This window comes from Hylaeus volcanicus, chromosome 7, assembly GCF_026283585.1.
Source record: "Hylaeus volcanicus isolate JK05 chromosome 7, UHH_iyHylVolc1.0_haploid, whole genome shotgun sequence".
NCBI lineage: Eukaryota > Metazoa > Arthropoda > Insecta > Hymenoptera > Colletidae > Hylaeus > Hylaeus volcanicus.
The window spans coordinates 11658013-11685553 of NC_071982.1; the positions used below are offsets into that span (position 1 = coordinate 11658013).

Below are 27541 nucleotides of genomic sequence, written 5' to 3' on the forward strand. Positions count from 1 at the left end.
GAAATGCCCCCTTAATCATCACAAGGGAGCTATAGAACAATTGATAATAACTAAACTGCGGATTTTTATGCATTTAAAGGGAATTTGAATGTGCAAGATACTACAAAATGCACACAGTATGCAAGAATATATAAAATATTGGGAGTAAAGTTCATATTATAATATTTGTAGAGTAAAAGAAATTCCTATTTAGGTTCAATTTTTGTAAGTACATTTGCCAAGATTTTATTTTGCATAAAGATCCACAGTCTAATAATAACAATTAAAATTCAAGATTACTAAACATATCCTCGGAAAAGTATTACTAGTAACACGGTGACTGTCCGATGAAAATGAGTCCATTATGACTAAATTCGGACTATTTTCGGATCCTGATTTTTTTATAAATGGTTAGAATAACATAAAATTAATAACTTAGTTCGTGGAAGATTAGATTCGAACTCATTTTCGTCAACAAAATCTCACCAATTCCGCGACGACGCTTTCGCAAAGATGAAATGAGAAATAGAATTATTCTCACTGTCATGGCGGATTCATTTTTAGCGCCAAATTTATTACTCTCGATGCGAAAGATTATGGTTAGAATAAGATTAATTCCCTTATTCTTGACTCGTGCTCTGAATTACTATCGTGCATAGATAATGTATTATCGATATAGTAATCCAATCTTCCATGTTAAAACCCAAATAAAACCATAATTCTCAATGTAAAGGAATCTAATCATCCATTTGTATTAACATATCAATTGTTGGAGGTTCGCACCTACGGCAGTAATCTCTTATAACTTGAAGACAACTTACGTGATTAATTCAGTATATGATGGGATCATTGTATCGCTTCCGTGGTTCTCGTATCATTTCTCAACATCTTGTTCGTCAGAGAATGACACAACACTTTACAAAAATCAAATTAAATTGTTTAAATCTTTGACGACGCTCTTCCACACGTATTCGAACGCTGCTGTTCTCTAAATGCTTCCAGCTCGGCAATATGGTGGCAGCACATATCGACTCGTTTGCAGCGACATCTATCGGACACTAGTGGATATTCTACGACTGCACTGCATGCACGTTGTAGAGGTTATGTCCGTTAATACGGTTTGTAAACAGTATTCAAGAATTTCGTGACAATATACAATTCTGTGTTCAGTGATGAAGGAAAAGGTTCAGAAAAAATGATAAAGGATCTATTTAAAGTATACAAGTTTCGTTTCTGTAGATTGTTATCGAATGTGGCGAGAAAGTAATACACTTCACACGGGTTCATGTAAGACATAAATATATTGAAATGTATTTAAAACTTTTCATTATTCTGTGCGTTTTCCAAATTAACCATGCTTGGGAGGTTTGTATTACCGGTTTTGTAAGATTCTCCAGGAGTTTAATCGTGGATTACTGAAACCTAACCTTTGCAGGCGCCAGAAAATTTTGCAAAGACTGGTCATTCGAATAACTGGGCGGTATTAGTTGATACCTCGCGTTTTTGGTTTAATTATCGGCACGTGGCAAATGTATTATCGATTTATCGTAGTGTTAAACGTTTGGGAATACCAGACTCTCAGATTATTCTCATGATAGCAGACGACATGGCGTGCAATCCAAGAAATCCTAGGCCAGCTACTGTGTTCAATAACATCAAACAACATATTAATGTTTATGGAGACGACGTAGAAGTAGATTACAGAGGCTATGAAGTCACTGTAGAAAACTTTGTGAGGTTATTAACTGGAAGGTTAACACCGGAAACACCGAGATCTAAGAAATTGTTAACAGACGAAGGGTCTAATATTTTGATTTATCTTACTGGCCATGGTGGAAATGGATTTCTAAAGTTCCAAGATTCAGAAGAAATTACTAGTCAAGAACTTGGGGATGCGCTTGAACAAATGTGGCAAAAGCGAAGATATCATGAGATTTTGTTTATAGTGGACACATGCCAAGCGAGTTCTATGTATCAAAAGTTTTACTCTCCAAACATTCTAGCAGTTGCTTCTAGTCTAGTGGGGGAAGATTCACTTTCTGTGAGTAACGAGCCTAGTTGCATGATTTACAGATTTTGATTAAGTGATGTAAACGTTACTTCTTTTTCTTGTTAGCATCACTTGGATCCTGCCATTGGTGTTTACATTATAGATCGGTATACGTATTATGCGTTGGACTTTTTAGAAAACGTAGAGCCTTCTAGTACTAAAACTTTAGGAGAATTTGTAAGTTTCTAAAACAAGGTCCTAGTTTTAAATGAAGTTTATTATGCTAATAAGTATTCTGTGTTTAGCTCAAAGTATGCCCCAAGCATTATTGCCTATCAACAGTAGGAGTAAGGAAGGATTTATTCAGAAGAGATCCTGATAGGGTACCAGTTACAGATTTCTTTGGATCCTTGAGGCCTGTAGAGTTAACTACAAGCATAATGAACGTTTTGCCTCTTAAAGCAAACAAGACAAAAACTATCGAGCCGGAAAGAAAATATTCTTACGTTGCACAGTTTCCGGATATATCGCAATTTACATAATGTATAGAAATATCAAATTATATAATAAAAACCAAATTTATAAAAAAAAAAAGTAACACCACCTTTATTTTTACCCCTTACTCCACAATTTATTTTACGATATTTTTTTATTACGATACATTTTATTTGTTTTACGATATACGACGTGCCTGACTCGTTCTTTTCATGTTCGACTCGAATTTCGTATCGCGAGTCTCGCACATTAAAAACAATTCAGAGAAATATTTAACAAAATATTTTCCGACCCGTAGTGATCGATTCGTAGATCACTTGTATCGTAAAGTTCCAAGAAACGCGTCATTTGTTTATACAGTACTTCACACGGCACGTTTGTGTGATCTTCAACTCTGGAAGTAGTAAAAATGAATTAATAAAGGCATTTGTGATTCACAGCTAGGAAATATCAAAGTTTAGAGTTTCTTAAGAGCAGCTGGTATGATAGATAACAGAATTCTATTAGAGAATCGAGATTTGTAATACAAATATTGATGTGTTATATTTAATAGAATATAAAAGCTTTTTAGCCTATTTTTATTGAACAGTTTTCACGATAAAATTCTATTGATTTAACATATAATTATTAGACTCTATTGATTCCACTCTTTCTAATTCAGTTATAATTCAATTATAATTATAATTTAATTGTAATTCAATTGTAATTCTGATTCAATCTTCGTAATTGTATCCATAGAAATTCGCGAAGACGAAAAGCTGTGTTTTCTCATTTGAAAGATACACATTCCAGTGCTTGCTAGATAAGAGTTCACGATCATTGAATTAGACGGAACTTCATCTTGTTCTAGATACGCGAAAGTGATGTCATGGTCAACGTTACAATTTCTGGAATTATCTCCCGATGTCGAAGAAAAAATCTGATTCGCCGTAGCGTCATCTAAATATTAAACATTTCCCCGTATCGTTGCGCGTCGATGTAAGCTACTATGTGTTCGTCTATCAGAGCGATAGACGAAAAATCTGCGTAATGATTTCATCGAACGTACATATGTATATGTCGCATATATAAGTCTGATATCAGTCACAGCAATAGCCAGTTAGTAAGACGCAACTGATACCGTTGTACGGGAATTATAATCGAACGAGAAGAGACTTCATTGATACCATTCAAATTTTCTGACTTCTTCGAAAGTGAGTACTTGCTGCATTTAAGGATGCATTTACCTGCATTGGACGATATGAATGAGAATCGTTTCAGTTCTTGAATAAATTAAACGAGGGCAATTTAGATATTCTTCTATTATTGAATTTTTAAGCTGGAGTTTTTTCTGTTATACAAATTATTGGACTGTATATGTGTCATATTATAACAACGTTTGTTGCACGTTTGTTTAAATATACGTCAGTCGTAAATAAGTGTTATTTATTAGGTAGCGTGGTGTAGTAAGATTTATTTTATGATGTGCGATTTAAATACTGGTTTATTTTAATTCATTTAAAACTGAAATCTTCCTCTTGATTTCCGTTTATTCGGTATAAACGATTATTTAAACGAAGTCACTATCTAAGTAAGATGCGAAACAAAAAATTGAATAATTGAACCGATAATTGAAGTAATACAGAAGTGTTTTAAATGTTTCGTTTATTTTAAATTTATATGTGGTCATTACGTTGTTTCAGATGCGATTCTTCGTGTACATCTTGGCAATTTACACGCTGTGCGGTTTGTCATCGGCGGACAGACTAGAAAACTACGTAGAAGTGTACGGTATAGATGTGAACGCATTGTCACGTATGGAAGTGAAGCCACCTCAAGATCCAGCGATACATTCTTTCCCAACGGAATCAGCAGCTCCTGTTGTGCCCGTCTGCATCCACGAAGGATATTACCGGGATCCGTTTAATTGTAGAAAATTTTACATTTGTCAAGGCGCTGGTGCCATACCCGCGGGCTTCTACTGTCAAGCTGGTCTCATATTTAACACGATTAACAACTCCTGCGAATATTCCGAGCAAGTGGAGTGCTGATTGAATATCTTTGAAACGTTCCAGACGAATACTTTGGGCTGTGTGGATGTATTTATTATTTCCTCTGCGACTGAGTGAGTGTTTGTAAATAATCTGTTACGTTTACATTTCTACGGACAATTAATATTTATTTTACGGTTGTGAATACGCTCGGCAGTATTTTCCGTTTCGATGCGTGCTGGATTAAATATTTCCATGTCATTTATTCAGGAACCAACGTGCGAGAGGGTCGTTGTAGGGTGAATATTTTTCTCTTCGTTGGTTGTCTATGAAAAATGTAAATTACGAGCTTTAAAGTGGAGAATATAAATAAAATGTAAATTCGGTGTGATTTTGTTTTAAATTATGGCGAAGTGGGCGTCCGTGTGTTTAGGAAAAATTAGTTCAAAAGTAATATAGAAAGTAAATAGGATTAGAAGTACATATATGAATGTATATAAGAAGAGAATATTTTATGAAAGGAAAATAAAATTAAATATAACGCTGTTGAATATCGTCAGAAGTGAATTTGTTTATTTGGTTCAACGAGTGTTTTAATGTAATTTAATTTAATTAACTGTGTTGGTGGATCGTGTGTGATTATGGTAGTACAATCGGAATCTCGAGATCGTTTAGTGATTAATTTTAAATTGATGAATTTTTTTATTTGATTCAATTGCCATATTAAAATATAAAATGACCAATACGAATCCAAACACTTTCGTGTAAGTTTTCTTTTATCAGCGCAAATAAACAAAACGTTTATCCACTGTTCATCGTATCGTTACTAATTAAATAAAAGTTCAAAATGATACATATTCCTCAAGATTGATATTTGAATCGAATGAACGTTCAACGGGTTACAATGAATCATGATTTTATTCGTTATATAATAATATCTACAATAAAAATACCACATCGTTTGAAAAACAATTTTCGTTACAATTATACAGTAATTTTATATAATAATATAATATTTAGGTTTTTTTTTTCGTTCCAAATAAGATGCAGCGATGAACATACACCTCGCAGTGGGGAGTGAGAAAATACATTTTTTTTTGTTGCAAATTCCACATTGATTTCTTCACTCAGAGTTACTTATTCTTTTTTTTTTCATTTTTTTGTTTGTTTGTTTGTTCATTTGCAATACGCGACGAGCGCGCTCGAAACGACGCCCGGGCAACTGTCGCGCTTTTTCCTTGTTAGTTCGCTCTGTCAGTTTTCCCGCGAAGAAAAAAAGTTTCACCTGCCCGCCACAGATAACCCGAGGAACTCGTTTCGAGTGGCTCGTTCATCCTTTTTTTCTTTTGTTTGTTTATTTGTTTTTACATCTCCGCACGTCTTTTTGCTTCTCCGTCTTCGGTGAGATAATATAGAAATATTGGACTAGAGCGATCCAACGTTTTCCTATCTCTTTCCTCGTAAACGCGAGCCCTCGCTCGCCTAATTTTAACTACACTTAGTTAATAGTACCGTAATATCATCTCAATATATATATCATTGTATTAGTTGTCATAATATATAGAAAATACATATAACAATTATTTAAATGACTCACAATCAATCATTTTTTGTTAGAATGTACATATATGTGTATACACACGCGCAGGATATGTATACATATATAAATACACGCACACACACATGTATACACACATATATTTATATAATATATTTATATATTTATATTAATCGGTGTGTGTTTGTGTGTGTGTGTGTGTTAATTTTACATGATATTTTTTTTTTTTCTTTACACTCGTCGTACAGAGGGGAGGAAAAGGATGGCGAGGATTCTGTGTCTGGTGGGGCGAGGGTTTCGTAGGGGGAGGATGGAACATTCTGAGGGCTGGGGGCACAAATAGAGACCTCTCATACATTTACATTGTCTTTGTCGTACTATTATTTTTAAAGTGAAACTTCTCAGGACTTAGTCGATATCTTACAAACACATCTCATTTTTTGCGTTTCTTTTTTGTTTCTTGTCTATCTTGTACTGTTGTGTACGTTATCCTCGCTCTAACTAGATCGATTTCGTCGTATCGTTTTCGACCGGCACGGAGCAGACGGGGGAAATTGTTTTCGTCCGTTTCGTTTCGTTTCGAACGCCGCCACCTTTCGTGCATCATCTGGAAACGGAACATTAGTCTCTCGAGCTCCGAGCACCGGACGCGTATCCATCGTTCCCCTCCTCCTTCGTCTTCGACTTTCTCGTTAACGGGACATATAAACATTTATCGTGTATATTTAATATATTTATATCTATATTTATTTATACATATATATTTAGAAGGTTCTTCGCATTCTTTCGGGCGATCCTGATCTACTTCGACGTTCGGGGTTTCAACCACGGTCGCTTCGATTTCGATTATTATTTTTGGCTGGCGAGCGACACCGAGCTATTCGAGGGTACGAAAAGGCGGTCGAACGGAATCGAATCTCGACGATGACCCGCCGAACGGGGTATCGATCGTGCTCGATCTCTGTGAAATGTCTCGAAATCGTCGTCGATCGGAACGGTTTTCTCGAAAAAATTTAACGGGAACGACTGGCGGATGACGAGGATCGAAGTGTACTTTGAGTAGCTACGAAATCTTATGAGAACCGTGGAATATATTTTCTCCAATCATTTCGTTCGAATGGAATTAGTGATTGGCATCCATTGTACGGAAGCATCGCGCTGTTTAGACATTTTTTTTCGCGTCGTGTAAGATTTTGTTCAACGTTGAGCGCTTGGGTTGACGATGACTTGTTAAGAGCGTCACTAGCAGAGAAAGGAGGTACTTAATGTCATTTATGCGCAAGGTGGATGCGCAGAAGACTATTTATCGTCTGCAAAGTATATGTCCATGTCGCTATTTTGATTAGAATTTGACAATGCACGCTGGTTTAAGTAGTATACATTTTGTTTTGTCCTCTCAAACATTTTCAAACCAAAATTTATCATAAGAACTCTCAATTTGTATATAAAAATATCGCCTTACGTATCTTATTATGGGTTTGTTATAGGTATCATTAATTTTTGTAAATTTAAAACTTACTGTTAATTTTAATATTCATAGGAGTGAAAATGATTCTAATTCGAGAGTTGAAGTGGTTACATGAATTAATGCTTGCATGACTCCTTTCTCCTTTGAATGTGCTAGTGTTCCCCGAAGAAGTTTTCGTGAACCCGAGTGTACTTGATGAAGCATGTTCGAGCTTGCGAAAGGACAAAAACAGAGATGAGCAAAATATTATTTCATTTTTAATAATAGGTGACGAATAAATGCTCTATATCGGTTTAATACTCAATTAAAGTCGAAACGTTAATAAACTTGCTCGTTTTTAAAATTGCAAACTGCGGCCTTTACTTTGATCCCTACAAGACTTTCTCTTGGCACATGAAAAAGTTTATCTTTCGTTTCTTGTTTGATATTTAAAAATTTCGACTTTTTATCTCGACACAAATTTTCTTATTTAGAAATCTCATCTCTGGAAATTTCATCGAAGCATCAAAATTCGCCTAAAGTCTCTATTTACGTGTCGGATTATCAAAGTTTGTTGGTTAAAACCTCCCCAAAACTTTATTATAGTTTTCTCTCGCCTGTATTATCCGTATTGAGCAGAAGGGTATTGCTATGCGGTTGCTCGTCAAGAAAGATTCTGTCTTTTGATATGTCTCTTCCTCCCACGAATTTTCATTCAATATCGATTCACATTTTTCTATGCCTGATTTTTCCACAGCACCAGAGATGGGAAACATGTTTACCTAAATAAAAGATAAAAACAAACAACTCCCATCATCATTGCTCTTTCTGTAAAAATTTGGTTTTGAGTCATTGTGTGATTGTGTACATCACACTGAACGAATCAAAATTTATCGAAATGTTTAAAAATCAGGTAATAGCATTCTTCGGCAACTCAAAAAACATTGTCTTCACTCAAATAAAAATTTACCCATCTCCGAGACTCGAATTACACGAATCTAGCGAGCTTCTTCAATCTTTACCGTCGAGGAAAATTTTACATTATGTCCTTTCGAGAATTCATTTTCCTTGCATGACCCAGAAGAGTCGATCAACTTTGAAACTTGCTTTAAATTTTGATCAAAAACTCTACGAGATCTCAGTTCCAGGACAGTAATGCTCTACTTGGTATGAGTGTTTAAGTTTTTAAATAATTTTCAAGCCTCGTACACCGTTGCTTCGTCGTAAACTTTCACGATTAATACAATGGTCGCAAAACACTGCTTTAGGAAACGCATATAGGACTGGACTTTACAACATTAGATCTACAATATATTCTCGATGAAGGGATGCTTTGAGTCCTTTCGATAGCAGAACAGAGATGGGCAACCCCTTATTCGAATAATAGATAGTTGAATAAAACCAACGCAATTTATTCATGACCTTCACTCCGTCAATTAAACTTCTATCCATTTCAATTTATCTAAAAACTCGTTCATTATGAAATACTTTATTCTACATCTAATTAAATTTTTAATTGCCGATCGAACGGTTGTTTATCTTTTATCTGTTATTCGATATTTGTATTCAGAAAAAAATTTTGCCCTTCTCTGTCCCAGATTTGACACTTATGGTATGTACAACAGTGACAGCGAATAATTAATTAACCCAGATATTAGTATAGTCCTCTCAAACGAACAGTAGAAAGTTTTCTGTAATAGAGCTACTGCAAACTGGATGTCACAACCACACAGTGTTTTATTAGTCCTTGCGCGTGTAGGGTAAATGTATTATTCTTTTTACAAAATAATTACACTATATGCGTAATCCAAGTGAATTTAGCAAAAATACTTGTTTGTAATATCTGGGTTAACGCGCCAGTTATCCTAAGAAAATACGCGTCCAGCCCTATTACTGGATTCAGCAGAAGACGCTTTTAATTTCCCTTCGAGAACAACTCGATTTTGGAAATCTTCGCGAGCCAAAGCAGTGGTCGAATTTTCCACGTTCCCATGCTCGATTGAAAGACTCGAAATTTTGATCTCGGGGTTCGCACTGACTCGCCATCGATGCTCAAAATCCATTTCAATTTAATAACATACCTTAACCCTCTATTGCATGAAATTTATTTAATATTTCTTGCTTCATGGTTATTTACACGTCCATGAATTAATTAATACTCAACAACCTGTACAGCGAGTGCCAGAACCTGTATGGCCATTAGATGTCTTAAATATTATAAACATTTTCCCCATCGATTTTTACAGGTTTCCAGACTATTTTTATCGAGCTTTTGATTAGCTTATGCAATACAGGGTTAATACTGTCGCTTCACAACATCGCTTAAAAGTACACAAAAAATTATTTCATGGAACCACTGCCATTGCGGACGCCATTGTCGTTGGACGTCCTGGCGATCGTGGTTCGCCTCTAGGATCTGTGTATTTTGATTTATAGCTTCAGTCACGGTTATTTTGTTTACTGCGTAATGTAATACCGATTTCGATTATTATCGTAAATACTAGCTAGCATGCGAGGAATGCGCTCGAGAGCCTGTGGGATCGATGATCAATGATAAAATCGGAGCACGCGTCGATTGCAATAAAGATGGATGTTCTATCGTCGCGTTTTGGCAAAACAGTCGCCATTTTGATTGTCAATTTTGATTCTCCGATCAACGATTTTTTCGTAGCGATGGGACTAATTTGGTGACGTACTTGTTAATGTAAAATGCAGATAAGTATCGATCCTGAAGCATTGCGTGGAGTACAAGTTTGAGATTAGGCTGGAAAATTGCAACTAGCTTTATCGCACCATAGTGAAATTAAATATTCTACTATGCAGTGTGTTCCCATGTGCATAATAGTTTTTCTTACGTACTATGTTTAATTCTTGAAAGCCACCCTCCTAAGTTCGCACAATTTCTTTAGCTTGTAATTTACACAAGAAAAAACATGAAATCAACTTGACGTTGAAGCAGTGGGAGAAATTACTGTTTTAAATAACGACTCGATGAACATTTCTTTCTTTTATGAATCAGAATTTCGAGGGATTTTTTGTGATTATAATCGAGAGTATCAAAACGTGTCTTAGTTCCATCACTACTTTCGACTCTCGAGAACAAATCTTCATATTTTGTTTGGATTTCTTACGTGTTCTAATTTGAAACGCGACCAAATTATGGCTTCCGCGGGATCCAGCGAGGATGTCAGAGAGGGAGAATCGAGGGATCGAGCGGGGTTCGCTTCTTCACACATTCCAAGACGACGCATATAAAATCCAGACTCTTTACACAGGATCCCTAGAATAAATTAGTATTTTACATACTTCTAAGAACGCAAGCCTTGTATTAAAACTATCACAATGATTTCTTTCTTGTAAGAAAAATTAGATACAGGATCATTATAAAATTATTTCAGAATAGTTGAAAGTAATTTGAATTCAATAATTTTTAATAAATTTTGCTTTGAAAATTTCAAGTATCAATGATAGTTCCTAAAATGCTAATTTTACAAATTAACGTTGTTTAAATGATTATAAGTCTATTAGATTGAGTGGATTGCGCCTTTTCAGTCAGTTTTTCAGTATCCACTGAAACCCTTTGTTCTCAAATCCACATAAAATACAAACTCATTCAAAAATTCCTTACGATTACTAAGAACAAAGACAATTCACTTGATGTTTTACACTTTATACATGACATTATTGCATACTACACGTTTGCCATCGCGGCTCCATGGGCACCTCATTTTCTCGCTCAGAAGCGTCAAGAGCGCAAAGGCGCGTGGAAGAGGAACGAGAGGGTTGACGACAGAGATGAGCAGAATTTCATTCGAATGAAACCAATCTACATCGATTCATTCGTGACGTTTATTCGAATAAACGCTAAAATTTTTATCCATCCGCCACGGAATATTTAATTCCACGATTAAAATCCTAATATACATTCTACGAGTATCGAATAAATATTAAAAAATTCATTCGTCGTTTAAAATTTCAAATTTCGCTCATCCCTGTCTATCGAGGGTATATCGACGAATAGGAGGAGGGAACGCGTTGTTTGATTTTAGCACTGTTTGATTCGGAGTGTCGATCGCTGAAGAAAGTGAACCGACGTTTGATTGCAACGACGATTTGGCACGGTATTTATTGTTAAGCGTTTCAGTCGAATCCGTCGTTATCGAACGCGAGTGATCACGGTTTGGAGATTGTTTCTGATGGACCAGCACCCTGTAGCATTTGTTGATTCTCATTGCTCGTTTTGATTTTCCCTACCACTTTCGCGGTGTACCGTATTTCGTAATAGCTTTCGCAGGAATTTTCATGCTCGTCGAAACCGATGTTCTTTCGCGGCGAATCACCCCACTGCGATGATTAAGTGACCTAAACAAAATATAGGATCCACTTATTGTGATGAAAAATTCGGCTCGGTGATTGCCGTAGTTCGGTTACAGCTGGCCTGTTCAACTATGGCAGGTAAAAGCGCCTTTTATTGCTCGCGTGCCGGGGCAAGAGAAAGTTTGAGGGCATTTCCTCCTCCTTTAGGCCTTTAGGTACCGTGATGGGACTCAACAGGGCGCTGGAAGGCAAGAGTGCCCTTTACCGCTGCGAGCAGAGGCAAGAAGAAGGCCCAGGGCACTTCTCTCACTTTTTAGCCATTAGGTGCTACAATATAAGCCTTGTAAAGCTGTACTGATGATGTTCAGGAGTTCTAACTGCCACTGTTACCCTCGAATTAGTGCTTTCTCACATAATCTACCCTTGCCCCCAGTGCTCTGACGAGCAACGAGTTGAACAGGCCTGAGACAGTACTTCTAGAACCTGCAAAGAATACTCCTAGAAAGAATTCTTCTTTCTGCCTGTAGTAATGCTTTCTGTAGTAATACTATCAGTCAGCAATTTAGGCGATACCAAGTTCTGACCAAGAGCGAAATAACCTCACCAAAACTTTCGATTGCCAAATTTGAATTCTTCTCTCCAGGAGCATTTTCTCTAGGACTTCGGTACAACTGTTCGATGAGACTCTTCAGTTGTCGCGGGAGTCGTACTCGTGATACGACTGGATACAGGAAACAGTGACGTCGCTTGGTAAATTTTAAGAAATAGGGTCGTACGTGCTTTTTCCATTAAACGCATAGATTAATTAGTCTGTTTACAGCATCGTGTTTTTAATGTTTTTGTGTTTGTTATGCAGGAATTCTTCAGAATTAGTTTCATTTTCTAATATTTGTATCCCGAAGAAAAGTTTCGTATTTAAACGTGCATCCTGTAACGTGATAGTTTTTCTGCGACACAAGTGGCGCGTGTGCGCGAGATAGTTGCGCAAGAGACGTCCACCGTCAACTACGATCATTGATGGCAAAGAAAAATAATAATATAATTTTGTTTCGATTATTAACAAGGTTTTTTTCTGAACACTGCATTGTATCTCGAAGCTTGCATAATTAATTTAAAAATATTAAGCGCACGATGCTTTAGACGTTTGATTTGTATACATGGTTCGCTAAATTCTTTCGAAAAACTCGTAGCCTCCCGAGTCGATTCGTATTCCCAAACAATGCTTCCGCTATTAAAGATAAATTTCATACTCTAACTAATTCTCAGTCGCCCGGAATAATAATCGCTACCGTCTCGAACAAACGTACGTCGTACAAAATAGTTAATTATTTCAGGTAAATCGAAATCCGTCTGTACTCGAAGTGACCAGTGACTACATTTTTTGATTTCACAGGAATCGTTACGTCCCTCTCTCACGTTTCTTCGATATTCGTAGTTACGATCAGAGACGGGCAACAGTTTGTCCGAATAATTGATAACGAATAAAATCAACGTATAGTAACTCATTCGATCGAACGTGAGTGAATTTTTATTTGATCGTTAGCGAAATACTTCATCCTGTAATTCAAATTTGAATTATAGTTCTGTACAGGTTCTTAATAGGAGTTGTTTATTTCTTATTCGTTATTCGAACATTGTATTTCGACATTTTGCCCATCTCTGGTTACGATCAAGTCGGTATCTGTAAAAGATTTAAGAGGAAGAAGGAAACTCTCCATAACATCAACGTTGATAAGCGAATACGAAGATCGACACACTCTATGGATTAGTCTCATTTTTATGCGTAGCTCCTTAATCATTATTTCAGTTTTGTTAGCCTTTAGAAATTTTCCGGCAAGATAGTGTTCTTTTTCTTGATGAGCATTATTTAAATGTCCATTGAATTATGTGAAATTTGACAGATTTAATTGGGCAAATTGACTTTAGGTGATAAATCAGATTTATTTCTTTATGCATTTTTAGCAAAATTCAAATTCGAGAACGCAAAACGCACTTCTTTGCGATACCTCAAGGACTAATCGTTAAAAAGCATCGTGCCTCGTATCCACTCCCATTCGCGATTAGGTGTGCTCGTACGCTATCCGAAGGATGAGAAAACGTCGCAGAAGAGGCTAGATCGGGGCGCAATACTTGGGCTCCTTACGAATTAATACTTTCCATACGTCATTCATGCACATAAACAGGACACGCGCATATTTAAGGACTATCTAATAGAGGATTGTCTGCTTAAGGGATTTCTCATCCGATTCGTACATCCATGAGGCAGCTTGAAGACTCACTTGTCTCGTCCTTCAAATCAGGGATGGGTAGAATTTTATTCGAATAATGAATAACAAATTAAAAACAAATTTGGAGAAAAATTGAGACTAAAATTTGAAAAATAAATAATGATAATAAATATTATCGTTACTATTTTCTTCATTAATATTGATTAATAAATTCCTTGAATTATTCTTCTTACATTGCGAAATGTTTTATTCTGCATTACATATTCTTATTTTTATTTGTCGAGTAATGGATGAAGAGTTGCTAATCTTTTATTCGTTATTCGAAATTGTTTAGCCCATCTCTGATACAAGAATTATTTTTTTCCATGCCTCATGAATGCAGAGCTTCCTCGGCCACGACACTTTTTCTAACTACCAAGATCTACTATGTACATCAATTCCTTTTAGACACAGCTAATATTTCATTCGGTAGAGTTAAAAGATATACATTAAGTGTAGAATCGCCGGAAAGAAACGACGTACGTGTGCACACGCGAACGAGCGTCGCTGCTTAACATAATCGTTCACCAGTTTCACTCGTGCCGTTATATTACACACGTCGGCATACACGCATACACGAAGACACATTCGTATCCCACTGTTCTAACACCTTTGCCACCTATCGCAACACCAAACGATTCCCTCTACAAATGAAAACGAGCCTATGGGGCTCAGGTTTGGGGCCCAGAGTGCACTGCGGCAGGAGCGATCAACCCTCTATTGCAAAATTTTAGTATTTTCCCTGGAAACAGAATTTTTCCTTGGTTAATCGAAAAAAAATTCATTTTGTTTTATTTTTCTTAAATCAAGAAATTATTTTCGATTCATTAATACTCCACATCACTTGTGGTTTCACTAATTTTTTTATTTTTAACTTTTTTATTTTTTATTTTATATTTTTTATTTTTTTATTTTTAATAAGTGCATTTAGTGTTCATAATTTACAGAAATCATTTTCATTAAGACGTTTGTAAGAATTGATTTTTTAAAGATATTTATAGAAATTGTTTCTATTATATTCGTGGACAATATCGCAATAGAGAGCTAATCTGTTATTAATCAACAACAGTTCTACGTCGTCGAATTTTAATCATCTCCTTTTTGGCCTTTGTGGAAATTACACGTGATACGATACCGGACGTTCGCCTCGCTTCTGACCACTTTCGTGATAACTCGACTGTGTAATTTGTGAAATTAATGTAAAGGTATAAATTTCGAATTTATACGTTCAATAGATTTCTCCTTCAAAAATCTCAAGAGTTATGTAATTTTTATAGCTCCAAATCAGGCAGTCCCTTGAATAGATTTTTGTTCTAAGTAAAAAGAAAAATAATTATCTCTCTTTCTTCCTATAATACATAAATTTGATCTGTTTCTCTTGAGAAAAAGAATTGCCAAAAACGCGGTCGACCAAATCCAGGTGTATAATCGTGAAATATTCCTTTTAATTTATAGTCATATGACTTTGATCGTTCGATTTTCTTTCAACTATAATCAATCAGGACAATCAAAGCTGTAGGAGGTTAGCGAGGCTTTGAGTATCCCTTGTCGCCAATGCGATACTATTTGAGTCACTTCAGGTATTACACTTTCTATATCGAATGTAGGAATAAACCACTAGTCGCACATTATTTAAAAGAACAAAAACAAAGAAACACAGTGAATTATGTCTAAGGGTGCAGCATCACGCCTCTTAGACGTCGAGACTCGTTAGCCTATGTTGATGCGTTGGGGAGAGCCTAGTGTCTCTTAGACAGGATCCATTGTATTGGGAACATAGAGTACACATATTTAGTTATTAATGTAAAGTGAACTCATCACACTAAAATATTAAGAAGAATTGATGTGATCGTCAACATTACTTGATCTTCTATAGTTGCAGTTTTTAGTTTTAATTTTTCTGTAATATAGATCGTCTCGAAGGGCATTCATTAAAGTGATCAACCTTGTGCGTGCATGAAAGTTTATAAATAGTACTACTTGTTTGGTATTTGGAAATCGTGTATTATTAACATTTATTTGTGATTGGTAATTATAGAGAAACTTTCGAGCAATAGTTAGATGAATTATTTTTACTATTTTAGTGTGTTGAATTCATCCTTGAGATTATACAGATTAGTTCGATTATGTAACTAATTATTCGGTTGATAGAATCCTTTTAGAAAGGAATGTGCATTCAGTTTTTCTATGTTTTTTCAAACGTATACAATTAATTACACAAAAACGTAGAATAATCGCGTTGCAGACATAACGTAGCTCCTCCCTCCCAATTAATCAGTAGCATTCTCGAGTGCAAATGGAGTCACTTTTTTCACCAGACAGTGGGATTCTTTCTTGAATAAAACCGGACAATAGAAACATATATCTCCTCGGGTTACGGATAAATTCATTGGAAGAAGGGGGTGGAAGAAGGGGTGGTTGCACAATGGCTGAGCCAATACGCTTTGGCACATACTCCGATCAGGATTCTCCATTTACACCAGAGAATTGCTTCGAATGAAAAGCGTCGCTGTAGACAGTGTAGACTCTGCGCTTCGATTTCCATTTAAACAAATTTTCAATGCTTTTCGAATACCATGAACCTGATTTCTAAAAATCGATATATCGTTGAAACCCATTGCATTAAAAAGAGAAACAATTACTATTGTTCTATTATTCGTTTGTGTGCAATAATCATTGTAAAACACGGATAAAAATCATGGGCGACGATTTTATAGGCGACGTTAGGTCTGCAACAATAGATAATATCAATGGTTGACAAGTGGATAGTGGACGATCGTTCGGAATCATAATGAAGGAAGAAACAAGAATATTCATCTCCCACCAAAGAACACGCTTCACTTTCCCAAAGAGCTGATATCGAGAAGCTTGAATCTCGTGTTTCTTTCCTCGTCTCTTCTCTCTCTGTGTGTGTATCTCACTCTCTTTCTCACTTCCTTTAATATCGTAGTTAAAAGTCAACGATTAGTTACCAGAACACAAGGCACTTGGCTTACACATCATACATATTTTTCTTTTCCTGTTACTCGCTTGCTTTTGGTACAGCTCGGTGTTGGGATAGCTTGCGCAAGACGACCCCCATTCGCGAGACGAGGACTGCACGAAATTATAGTAAAATTGGAGGTTGACAAGCCTAAATAATAATTGAACAAAATTATCGAATTTCTGAAATAATTGGTCTGAGAAAAGCTCGTTTGAAGCACACAATAAAAATAATTTTTATGCTCGGAAAATTGAAAACATTCCTAATTCAGGCTTAACCCTGAATTATAATTAAAGAAAATTATAAACTTAATAATAAATAAATATTGTGCAAATAAATTTTAGTTTGAACATTTGGAAACTTCAGGTGTAGGTAAGAAAAGTTTGTATGTATTTGCATTAACGTTTGTCTACTCACAAAATTTGTAAACCCAAGCAAACATGTAAGACTTCCACTTAAATATAAGTGGAATTATCATCATGGTAGTATTAATAAGTTCAGTTTAAAAATTAAACTTTAGCTGAATTTCTACTCTTCTTCACATATATCAGCATATAAAAAACATCTACATCTTATATCAATGCTTGCATAATTGTGCAACGAAGACGTTAAATAAATAAAAGAAAACAGTAATAAACTGAATTAGTTTCGCGTCTCGTCGCTGATTGCAGGACGTCTTGCAGCGTATGATGGAAATAACACGCAGCAATCACTCACAATATCAATAGAAGAAAATAGTCATATGTATATATATTTATATTTATATAATATATATCGCCGCACATTTATACATATACTATGTATGCAACACAACAATGATATATACACGTATATATATGCATTTAATTATATATTCGTGTATATTCCATCACCGTGTAGACTGTATATATATAATATATTTATTTCATATATTCAGTGTCCATCATATATATATTTATATATCCATTTATAAACGACAATTAGATTATACATTACATCTGAGTATTAAAACATCTCTCTCTCTATTTCACGCTCCTCTTTATTTCCCGCGACAATTTCATAGTTTTCGATTAATACTCTCTTTCGTGCACTCGTGAGCCAGGGTTTTTTCGGTAGTTCTGTTTCGTAACACGATCGATTTGGACAGATCCTGACGATCCAGGAAAACGGAAAAGTTGGTCGATCGAACCGTTGAAATATCGCTGAAGCGATTGCCAATCTTTTTTCCTCGGCGATTTTTTCCCGCCAGAAATTAATCGATAGACGATAAAACGATCAGTCTTCACTCGGAGGATCGATCTACAGAGAATGGAATCGTCAACTCGATTATCGAAGGTCGAAAGATCGACTAACACTTTGGAGTTTCTTTTACAAGGAACGAATCGTGATTTCAATTACACCGTGTCAGAAAATTGATTAATAATTTTGATTATCGTTAAAAAAATGAATGAATCGAAGCATCGATAGTCGATGGTCGAACGATTTATCGATACTCTGATGTTTGTTTTATTATGAATTGATCGAGAGGTTGATTAGCATCTTAACACTCATTTGATCGAATCGACGGAAGCTTAAATATATAAATAAATAAATTACAAAAGCTCGATAATCGATAATCGATGATACCGTTGTGTACCGATATCTCGACAATCGGAAAGATCGCTGGGCACCTTGACGATGATTCACGAACAGTCGATCGACACCATGAAGACTATTTCACAAAGAAGAATCGACGCCCTCCTCTCGATCGATTATCGATTCCCTTCCTCCTTGCCGCGATCGTCTGTCGCTATGTGAAATCGTACGACAATGACGCCATATTTCTAAAAATCTCCCCCCAATCTTCGCGAGCTTTCCATCCAAACGAACAACGCCGAGATTCAAACCGCGTCGTCGCTCCCAAACTCCATGCACCTAATCACCCTCCCCTATACTTAAAACACATATACGTGTATCTATATACATATATACATATATTCCCACCTATCTATGTAATAATAATGTAGCCCTTTTGCACCAATATGTATATATGTATATATTAAATGAAATGGTGTGTACGCAATATAATGTATAATCACTAGTCCAATGTATATTAGTATCGCCATTTCGAACGTAATACTGATGCGCAGACGCTCGTCGCCCCGGCTAAGCCGATTATCATTCGGTTCCCGTTATTCCAGTTTCCTCTTCGACCTTTTTTCGTCGTTTCTTCGCATAGTGACCGTTTCGTTGCTTTCGCCGGACCTTGAGCTCATCGATTCTCTCTAACCGATCTCTAGATCACCCTAACAAGTCCCTCTCATGGGGCCACAGACGCAATAGTCGCACCGACAGTTTCTCGCCCGCAACAGGTCGCACAACGTATCACAACCATACGTGGCAATCGTCAAAGATCGAGACAGTTCAAGATCAACGTCGCCTAAATTGCTCAACGAAAGATCCTCAACGTCTGTGACCCCTAGGACCTTAGGACCTGCCATCAGCTGTCAAACTCCACGAAGGAACGCTCGTCAACTCCAAAGTAAACGACTACACGACGATCGAGACATCCACGAGGCCACGCGATTAAATAGATCCAGCGTTCCCTCGAGCAGCATCGGATGATCCACGAGGATCGGTGACATTTGTCTTCGTTGGCGGACCAATGCGGTGGAGTCGCTCGTTCGGGGTTTCTAGGCCTCCTCTGGGGTCTTTCGTTAGGTCTCGTCTCCCCTCCCCCCTCCTCTCTTCGATTAAGGGGGTTATCGACGTAGTAGGCTTTCGATTAGGCTCTTTCGTTTGGCGACTCGGTACCCCATCGCGCTTCAAATTGACTGAACTGTGTTAGGTATATATAAACACGCGACAAGCGGTTGCCGCGACACGAGCTGACTAACGGAGGCTGAGGATTGTCCGAAATAGAGATTAGACAGGGTGAAGAGTACTGTAGCATAGTAATTCCCACGCCTAGGTGAGATATAGGCCAGATCGAACCCTCAGGCCAAAATAAATAACCCCGCCTACTCTGCTTTCAAGCAAAATTAGAGTTTTCTGTCGATGGAACCCTGGGAATTGTTATGACGGGCACTTGGACATTGAAGACAGTATGATTAGCAGGTAGCCTGGGCAGCAAGAAAGATCAATCCTGAGGGGACCCATCGAGTCAGACGTTTCAACCTCGAGGAGGCCTTGAAAGTCACGTCGTTGACGTTGCTGTGTCTTTCGAAGATATCTCCTATCAGAAAGAAAGACTCAACTCCAGCCACAGTCCTCCCCGATCCTGATCTTTCTTTCTGTATACAGTACACGGAAATTAACGCGAGTTTCCACTGAATTAGGAGATCTCAGCTCGTGTTAGGCAACAAAGCGCCGCGTGATTTCCAGGTTCCCCAAAACGGGACCTCGCTCGGCCAGCTGTAGTTGGCGCGCACGTGTCTAAACACAATTAATAATATATTGTCCATATTGCTTATGGCACCAACTTTTGAGCGATATCATTGCGCACGCATGTGGGGGGTAGGTTCACTGGGTGGGATAAGAGGGGGTTTGATTTGCTTGTCGGAACCGGGCGCTCCTCTCCGCTATTTGAGCAAGACAATAAGAATCGGTACGGGAGGTTTAAACGACTAATGACGAGGATCACTAACGTACAGGCTACGCTTACAGGTTAAGAACTATAATAGTTGAGCAGAGAAGTGGAAAAAACAACGACAGCGGAGGACGCGTGCGGCGTCCCCACCGATATTGCTACCGAGCACACACGTTTATCTCTTTCACTCTAATTATTGCGACGAAACCGCGCGATAGAAAATGTCCGTGTCACATGAATACTCCATTTTGCTTTAGGAGGACAAAATAATTCTCGAACGGGTACTTTCGACGAACAATAAAATACTGGGGAACCTATGGGATCCCTAGGATAGAAGGAGTAGAAGAGAAGGTTCTATAGTTTCTACAGTGGATTTTTGTTCTAACGAGACCGAAGGTTTCCAAGTGACTGGAAAAGGCTCATTCCTCGTCAGTTCTCATGTGAAACGCGACATTACGTATCCGTGGCTCACCTACAGCTGACCATATGCTTCGTTTACATTAAAAACACTATTAACAATACAATTATTTTTCTTGTTCGTTCTCGTAGTAAAAGTTAATAGAGAATAGTATAACATCAAATAGAAGAGTATAAAGAACCATGCTTGGCGTATAGAGATAGACATTAAAGTAGGTAATAGGTAAGAGGACAATAGATTACGATATCGATAATCCATAATAACTTTTCACTTCATTTTTTTTTTTCTAAGAGTAATTCCTCGCATTAAACGTTGATGATCATTTAGTAGACTTTTTTTCTCTTTAATACAGTATTTTGAGCACATTCCTCAGGTGTATAACCACGCTACACTTTCTTCATCGAGTTGTACCAATATATCCCACGTAGTGTAATTTTTCTCTTTTTTCTTTTTCGTTTTGCTGTTTTCTTTGTTTTATTTATTTTTTTTGTTTGTAACCATTGCTTCCATTAGCAGGACATTTACCAACGTACGAGTTATGGCGTGTACGAAATCAGACAAACTTACTCGAACGAAAATGGTAACTCTGAATTAAGTATAAACAATCGAGAATCAATTTCAAAAGAAAGTATAGTGTATTTTGAGGAGAGTCAAACATCGATAAATAATTTCATGTGAATAAATTACGTTTCGATATTAAACGAAACGGTATCCGCTGGAAATTAAGCACGCAGAACGACCATTCTGATCAACTTAACGTTTAAATTTTCCTGGCTAATCAACGTGAACCGAAACTTGTAGTAGGTAAACGCTTTATCAGTTTGATTGTTAGCTAGTCTCTATTCACACGATGTTGCTTTGAACGATTCGGTCAAATGGCAGTACAATATCGGTACAACTCACTAGTTGATGGCACGGGTCCGCCTATGTACAAATATGTAATACCATATACCACATACCATTTAAATACATCACATATTTATCATTTTTTTTTTTGTTATATATATATTCTCCATACAGATATACTCTTTTCTGTGACGTGGAGGGACTCGTTTGTACAATTCATGCATATCTTCGTTACTGTTTCATTGCTTCGTTTGTCGTGCCTTCCCTAAGTTCTGAGTAATCAGCCCCCAGTACCGCCCCCGCGCGTCCCCGATTGCCCCTAAATCCAGAGTGCCGCGAGTATTTCACGTTGCACAACCTTTTATTCAGCGAGGAAACGAAAGTGAACGCTTTAAGTACGCATCTATGTTCTAAGTACGCAAGTCCCTTCGTTGCGTCGTCGGTGAAATTTAAATGAAATAAATACAGTCGGTGTTCGTTTTAAACAAACGCGCTACGTCTAAACTTCTCGCACAATCGATGAAAAGTATAGTCAACAAAGAGTATTATTTCAAACGCTGAATACTCGCTCGATTTTAATTTCCTATCCTCTGGATTCGACAACCCCGCTACTTTCTTCCTTATTTTCCACGTTACCAACTAACTACGCCGTTTGCCTCGAATCTCTAAGTCTGGTTAAGAGTTAGATTACATACAATAATAATTACATTAGTAGAAACTTAGTTTCCGTAACAAGTGTATTGTCTTAAATGATATGTCTGCTAATTTTGTTGCATTCACGACTTGCGCGCCGAACGCCGTTGTCCGGGATTCATATAACAGTTTTTTCTTTATCGCACCTTAAATGAACTTATTTTTAAGACTCGACTCGCCTAGGATCTTATTTAATAGTTAATATAGATTTTCCAGGGAATCGCTATCCCCTCGACGCGCTCTGGAGGCCGTTACTCAGATTTCGCATGATCGCGTGTTCTTCTATGGTCGCGAAGAAGTATTTCCATGGGCCGTATGTATCTATAATGTTAATTGGAAAAATATCAACACATTCGAAACGCCTCGAACACTCCAGAACAAAACGATTAATCGCTGTTTCATACGCAAACGCAACGTGATTTGTTTCGTGGTGTATATGCGAAATAAATCCTCCCTTTCGTTCCTGTGCGTATTTCTTTTCATTGCTTTGAGTAAGATAAAACGGAGCCCTTGGTCATACTCGCCATTACAATCGTTTAGTCTTGCCTGTAGGTCAGGGCTGGCCATCAGGATTGTTTCAGCGCACGGCGAGTAAGCGAACTAGTGGCGCCGCGATGCCGTGGCGCCACACACAATTACGTAGCGCCACCTCCTTGTGGCGCCACTGCTTTGGGTATTCCAGGATAGTTTCAGCGCACGTCGAGTAAGCGAACTAGTCCCGCCATATTTCTGTGACACCACTAGTTTGGGTATTCCTAGTGCCTTGAAACAATTATGGTAGCCAGTCCTGCTGTAAATGAACGAATACCGCGATAAATGTCGTGTGGCCGGAACGTTTGTTGTTTAGATCGCATTACATTTTTGTAAATCGGGGCTTTTGGATGGGGAAAGTGAGGGGCGGGAAGTGGTGAAACGTCGAAACACAAGACACACATAAAGACAGACGATTCTCGGATCTCCTCGAACGTCGAACGTCGACAGTTTTCGTTTTTCTCCCTGTCGTTTGTTTTCTCTTTTCGCATTAATAATTGTCTGTTGCAAAACTTTCGACATTCGCTCGCGAACGTAGTCTTTATCTCGCTGACTAAAACAAGTGGAAGATTTAAAGCCATCCATTACGTGTTTTTTTTTTTTTTTTAAACTTGGCAGATTCTTTAAAGCATCCTCAGTCACTTGCGTTTTTTTTACACGTGAAAAGTTTAAAAAGTTAAAATGTATATTCGTGATTTATTCTTTAATTAGGTAAAAGTTAATAAGAAGAAGAGTGTTAACAATAACAATAGCTTTAAGGTAGAATTAGAGCAGCCACGATAAGCGAGACTCTTGAACGACAAATTCGGAGGCTCGACAGCAGCATTTATACAAACTACGAAACGCCGTTTGACCTCGTATGTTTCATTTTTGAGCGAGTCTCAAAATTTTGTTTGGAAACGATGTTCCTATATATACGCAAATAAAATACAGCTAAATAATAACAGAAACGTAGTAAAATTTGTTGTTCGTTAAATTGAATGTCCACGCCCAAACATAATCAAACAATAATTACTCATAGTCAAACGCGTCCCCAATTTTTCAAAATAATAGATTCTTACCTTCTTTTCACAGAATGAAATAGTAAACAAAAACAACGCACCTTTAACACATCTAAACAGAAACGTCAACATTGCCCAATAATTTCAAACATATCAAACGTAAATAACAATTCAAGGCACCTTACATACAGGAACATCGTTGCCTCGATTAGGATGAAATAAAAAACAGTATCGAATTTTACACGTTTCATCGTTGTTCATCCAAGAGTTTCGCCGTGTAGTCCCTAGTAAGGTAGAAAATCAAGCCAAGTATATATATTTTATTTCTATATAGATCCCTCCTAAAACAACCTAAAACCTAACCTACGTATTTTGCGTTAAAATTCATTTGAATTGTACATACAGACACTGATGTTAAATATGTACAGACATGTACACCCATTATGTACATATAGAGTCGTGATCTAATGATCCGTTAGACGAATAATAATAATAATAATAATTACTTTTTTTTCTTTTTAATAAACGTTTCTACTCTGTGTCTGTGTTCGGTGCACGTATGTATAATGTACTCATGGCTGTATGTATAATCATTTATGTTACATTCGGCCATCGACGACGCTCTCGAATCGTCACCGAAGCGAAACTTGAACAACTTGTCTCCTTCTAGAGAACTATATCATCCTAAGCTACTAATCATTTTTTCAATTACATCGATCTGTTTATACATATTTATAATGTGTATATACCTATACACACATTTATATATATATATATATATTAAAATTTATTCAGACGAATATAGTTAATATATTAAGTAACAGAGGTAACAAAATCAGGGAGTTTCAACAAATCTACTTATCGAGATTTAAATACGCTAATGATATTTAAACTAAATAGAACTAGAGCGAACGTGCAACAAGTAGTACTTCGTAATAGCAGGATTTGCTTGCGAACCACTCGAACGCATATCCGTTTCCGCAGCGTTTGAAAAACAAAAAAAAACCAACGTCCAATCGAATTCGCATCTAATCATTCTATCTCGAAGGATCACTAAAACATGTAGCGTACGATTCGCAAGCCCGTCCTGTTGAAAATAAACAAAAAAACAAATAGAGACAAAAAATTGAACAAAGAAAGAACAATCTAAAACATTTGAAAGAATGATAAAGAGGCAACAGGTAACAGTAATGTCTTGTGGCACAATCTGGGAACATCTCGCGTGCGAATAGCAATTAGGTACATCGAAAACCGCGATTATCGTTTAACATTACAGCACTCGTCGTAGGGTAAAATTTCCATTCTATTCGTTTAGTTAGCCCCGCCCCCCCCCCGTTGTCGCGCGTCAACTCAACGTGCCCGTGTGTGCTTAGGTTACTTTTCCTTTCTGTTCCGTTCGTCGAGCCGCGCTCGTTCTAGGCCATTTTGTTTGTCGATGAAAGGTGGGTTCTCTCCCTCCCTCCCCGCGCTCCCACGTTTACCGTTAAATGAAAAAACAGACGGAAAGCTTGCACGTTCGTTAATTGTTCACCGACAATCACCGGAAGCTGCCGGTGGACTGTCCACGTCCCGTCCCGATGACGCGAAAAGGGACTTCCGGGTACCCTGTCTCCTCGTTGAACGGAGCTTCAACTATCACCGCCCATGTGCGCACGAAGGGCCTTCTTTCAACAGGTCTCGTCATCATTCTAGATCAGACATGCCCAACTCGACGCATATTGCCACTGATCTCTATATAGTGGACGTGGCGTAGGCCTGCGGTCGCTGAGGAGACACAGGAAGCCGCCACATTTGAGAGGGACCACTATGAGTTGGCGATCGATACTACTATTGTTCACAGGGTTTGGGGAGCTCTTTGGAGCTGGCATTTGCTTCTTGATCGAGATGTTTTGACGTGTACTTTTGCAGGATTTTTTAATGCACAGTTTCTGGAGGAGAATTATTTGTAAAATTCGTGTATTAAATTGTTGTTCTTTAGACATGGTAACTTAAAATCTCGACACTTAATATTCTTTTTAAAATTATGAACAAGAATGATTAAATTTTAAAAATAGTATGCGACTATTGTAGACATACTGTAGATTTCATTTTTATACTATGCTCTAGTGCTTTCTTCATCAAAGCCTATGTGACTCGTCAACAGTTCTCCAATAAAAAATATTTTATCACTTCACGAACCACATTAAACATAATCATTCACACCATCATTCTCAAACATGGCGGTTTCTAGTATCGTCACAAAAGCTTTCCACGATCATGTACCACCATACCTCCTCCATTATATAAATATCCGTGCAGATGGCTTCCCGCAATCCACTATAGTACATCCCCATGAACATAGGTTCATGGTAGAGTACGTCACATCTGTGAAGCAACATGAGTATCCAAATCACACACGACGGAATCTCACAGCTACCAGCAGGATTGAGCGTCCAATGCTGCGTTCCCAGTGCTTCCACCATCCGTCATACCTCCCTGTGACGTCACGTGTACGCGTCGTTGGCCCTTTTTGACCCGGAACTAGCCCGTCACACTGTGACGGTCACAGGCCAGTTGGGCATGCCTGTGCCAGACGAACTTACTCGTCGCCCACGGTCTACGGTTAGGTCACTTCTCTCTGATTCGCGCACAGTCCGGCGCTTATAATCGCGTAGGGTTATAACTTAGTTGTGGCTGGCCTGACCAGAGAACTCGCGAGGATGTCGCGTGGTTCGTGTCCATCAGCGCGTACAAGAGGTATATCTCGTTTTGGAACTATCTATCGTGGAAGTCTTCGTGTTACTTTGTCTAACGCTCGGCGCCTGCGTCTCCAAGGGGTCGAGCCGAGGCTGAGACGAGCTTTCCACGCGGGGTATCGTCGTCGACGACCCATCGACGATCGCGGTTGTATAAGTGCCTGCCTATATAGTTCACGCGACCGTAATACTTTCCTATCGTACCGTTACAGCCTTCGTTAAGGTAACTTAAGTTTAATCGGTTGGGCGTTGTCCTATGGTGGCCTGAGCCGCGTTGGGTTGTGCCATAAATGCACCGTGTTCTGAGCTCCGGTATCGCCGTTGCTTGGAGGCAGTGGCTGTTGATTGGTGAATTCCGAGCCCTGCGGCGAAACGTTGCTTGACTGTTGCTGCTGTTGCGTGTGCAGCTGTTGCTGCTGTTGTTGTTGTGGTTGTTGCTGTTGTGATTGTGGTTGCTGACGTTGCTGACTGGACTGCTGCTGGGACTGCTGCGCTTTGGATTGCTGCTGCTGGACAGGTCGTTTAGATTCCTGACCCGTTGAATCGGGCGAGGGCACTGGCCTGTGAGATTTCATGTGCGCGCTTCTGCTTTTCACTTTGTTGAAAACTCTGCAAGACAGATCGAACGACGAGGTTAGGCGAACTGGTTGGCAGCTCGATGGGTGGTTGAGATTGTTGTGGAAGTGGAAACTATTCTTTGGATTGGTAGGTAGCTGAATTAAGATCTTGAAGGCTTCTGGGCTACAGACACTATGAGGGGTCTC

General features: G+C 38.0%; 3 protein-coding genes and 1 long non-coding RNA gene across 7 annotated transcripts in view; 2 read left to right on the forward strand and 2 right to left on the reverse strand.

Annotated features, from left to right (window-relative positions):
- Positions 1-937, reverse strand: part of LOC128879344 (uncharacterized) — a 34607-nt gene extending 33670 nt beyond the window's left edge. The window contains exon 1 of the long non-coding RNA XR_008457607.1: positions 801-937. This is a non-coding gene — a long non-coding RNA (uncharacterized LOC128879344). The remainder of the gene's footprint in view (positions 1-800) is intronic.
- A 108-nt stretch (positions 938-1045) lies between these two features.
- Positions 1046-2569, forward strand: LOC128880027 (putative GPI-anchor transamidase). The gene is made up of 4 exons (XM_054129663.1): positions 1046-1344; positions 1415-2020; positions 2096-2206; positions 2275-2569. Exons 1-4 carry the CDS (start codon positions 1288-1290, stop codon positions 2509-2511), a joined length of 1011 nt encoding a protein of 336 aa, XP_053985638.1. The 5' UTR covers positions 1046-1287; the 3' UTR covers positions 2512-2569.
- Positions 2570-3493: 924 nt separating this feature from the next.
- Positions 3494-4494, forward strand: LOC128879946 (uncharacterized). Its single transcript, XM_054129524.1, has 2 exons — positions 3494-3508; positions 4147-4494. The coding sequence occupies exons 1-2, from the start codon at positions 3494-3496 to the stop codon at positions 4492-4494; spliced, it is 363 nt and encodes a 120-aa protein (XP_053985499.1).
- Positions 4495-6122: 1628 nt separating this feature from the next.
- Positions 6123-27541, reverse strand: part of LOC128880023 (uncharacterized) — a 678051-nt gene continuing 656632 nt past the window's right edge. For 3 of the 4 annotated variants that reach the window (XM_054129644.1, XM_054129645.1, XM_054129646.1), the window contains one exon: positions 6123-27386. In XM_054129644.1, coding sequence (XP_053985619.1) covers positions 27032-27386 — 355 coding nt within the window. In that variant the 3' untranslated portion in view covers positions 6123-27031. The remainder of the gene's footprint in view (positions 27387-27541) is intronic. The other variant, XM_054129647.1, reaches the window with a different exon arrangement.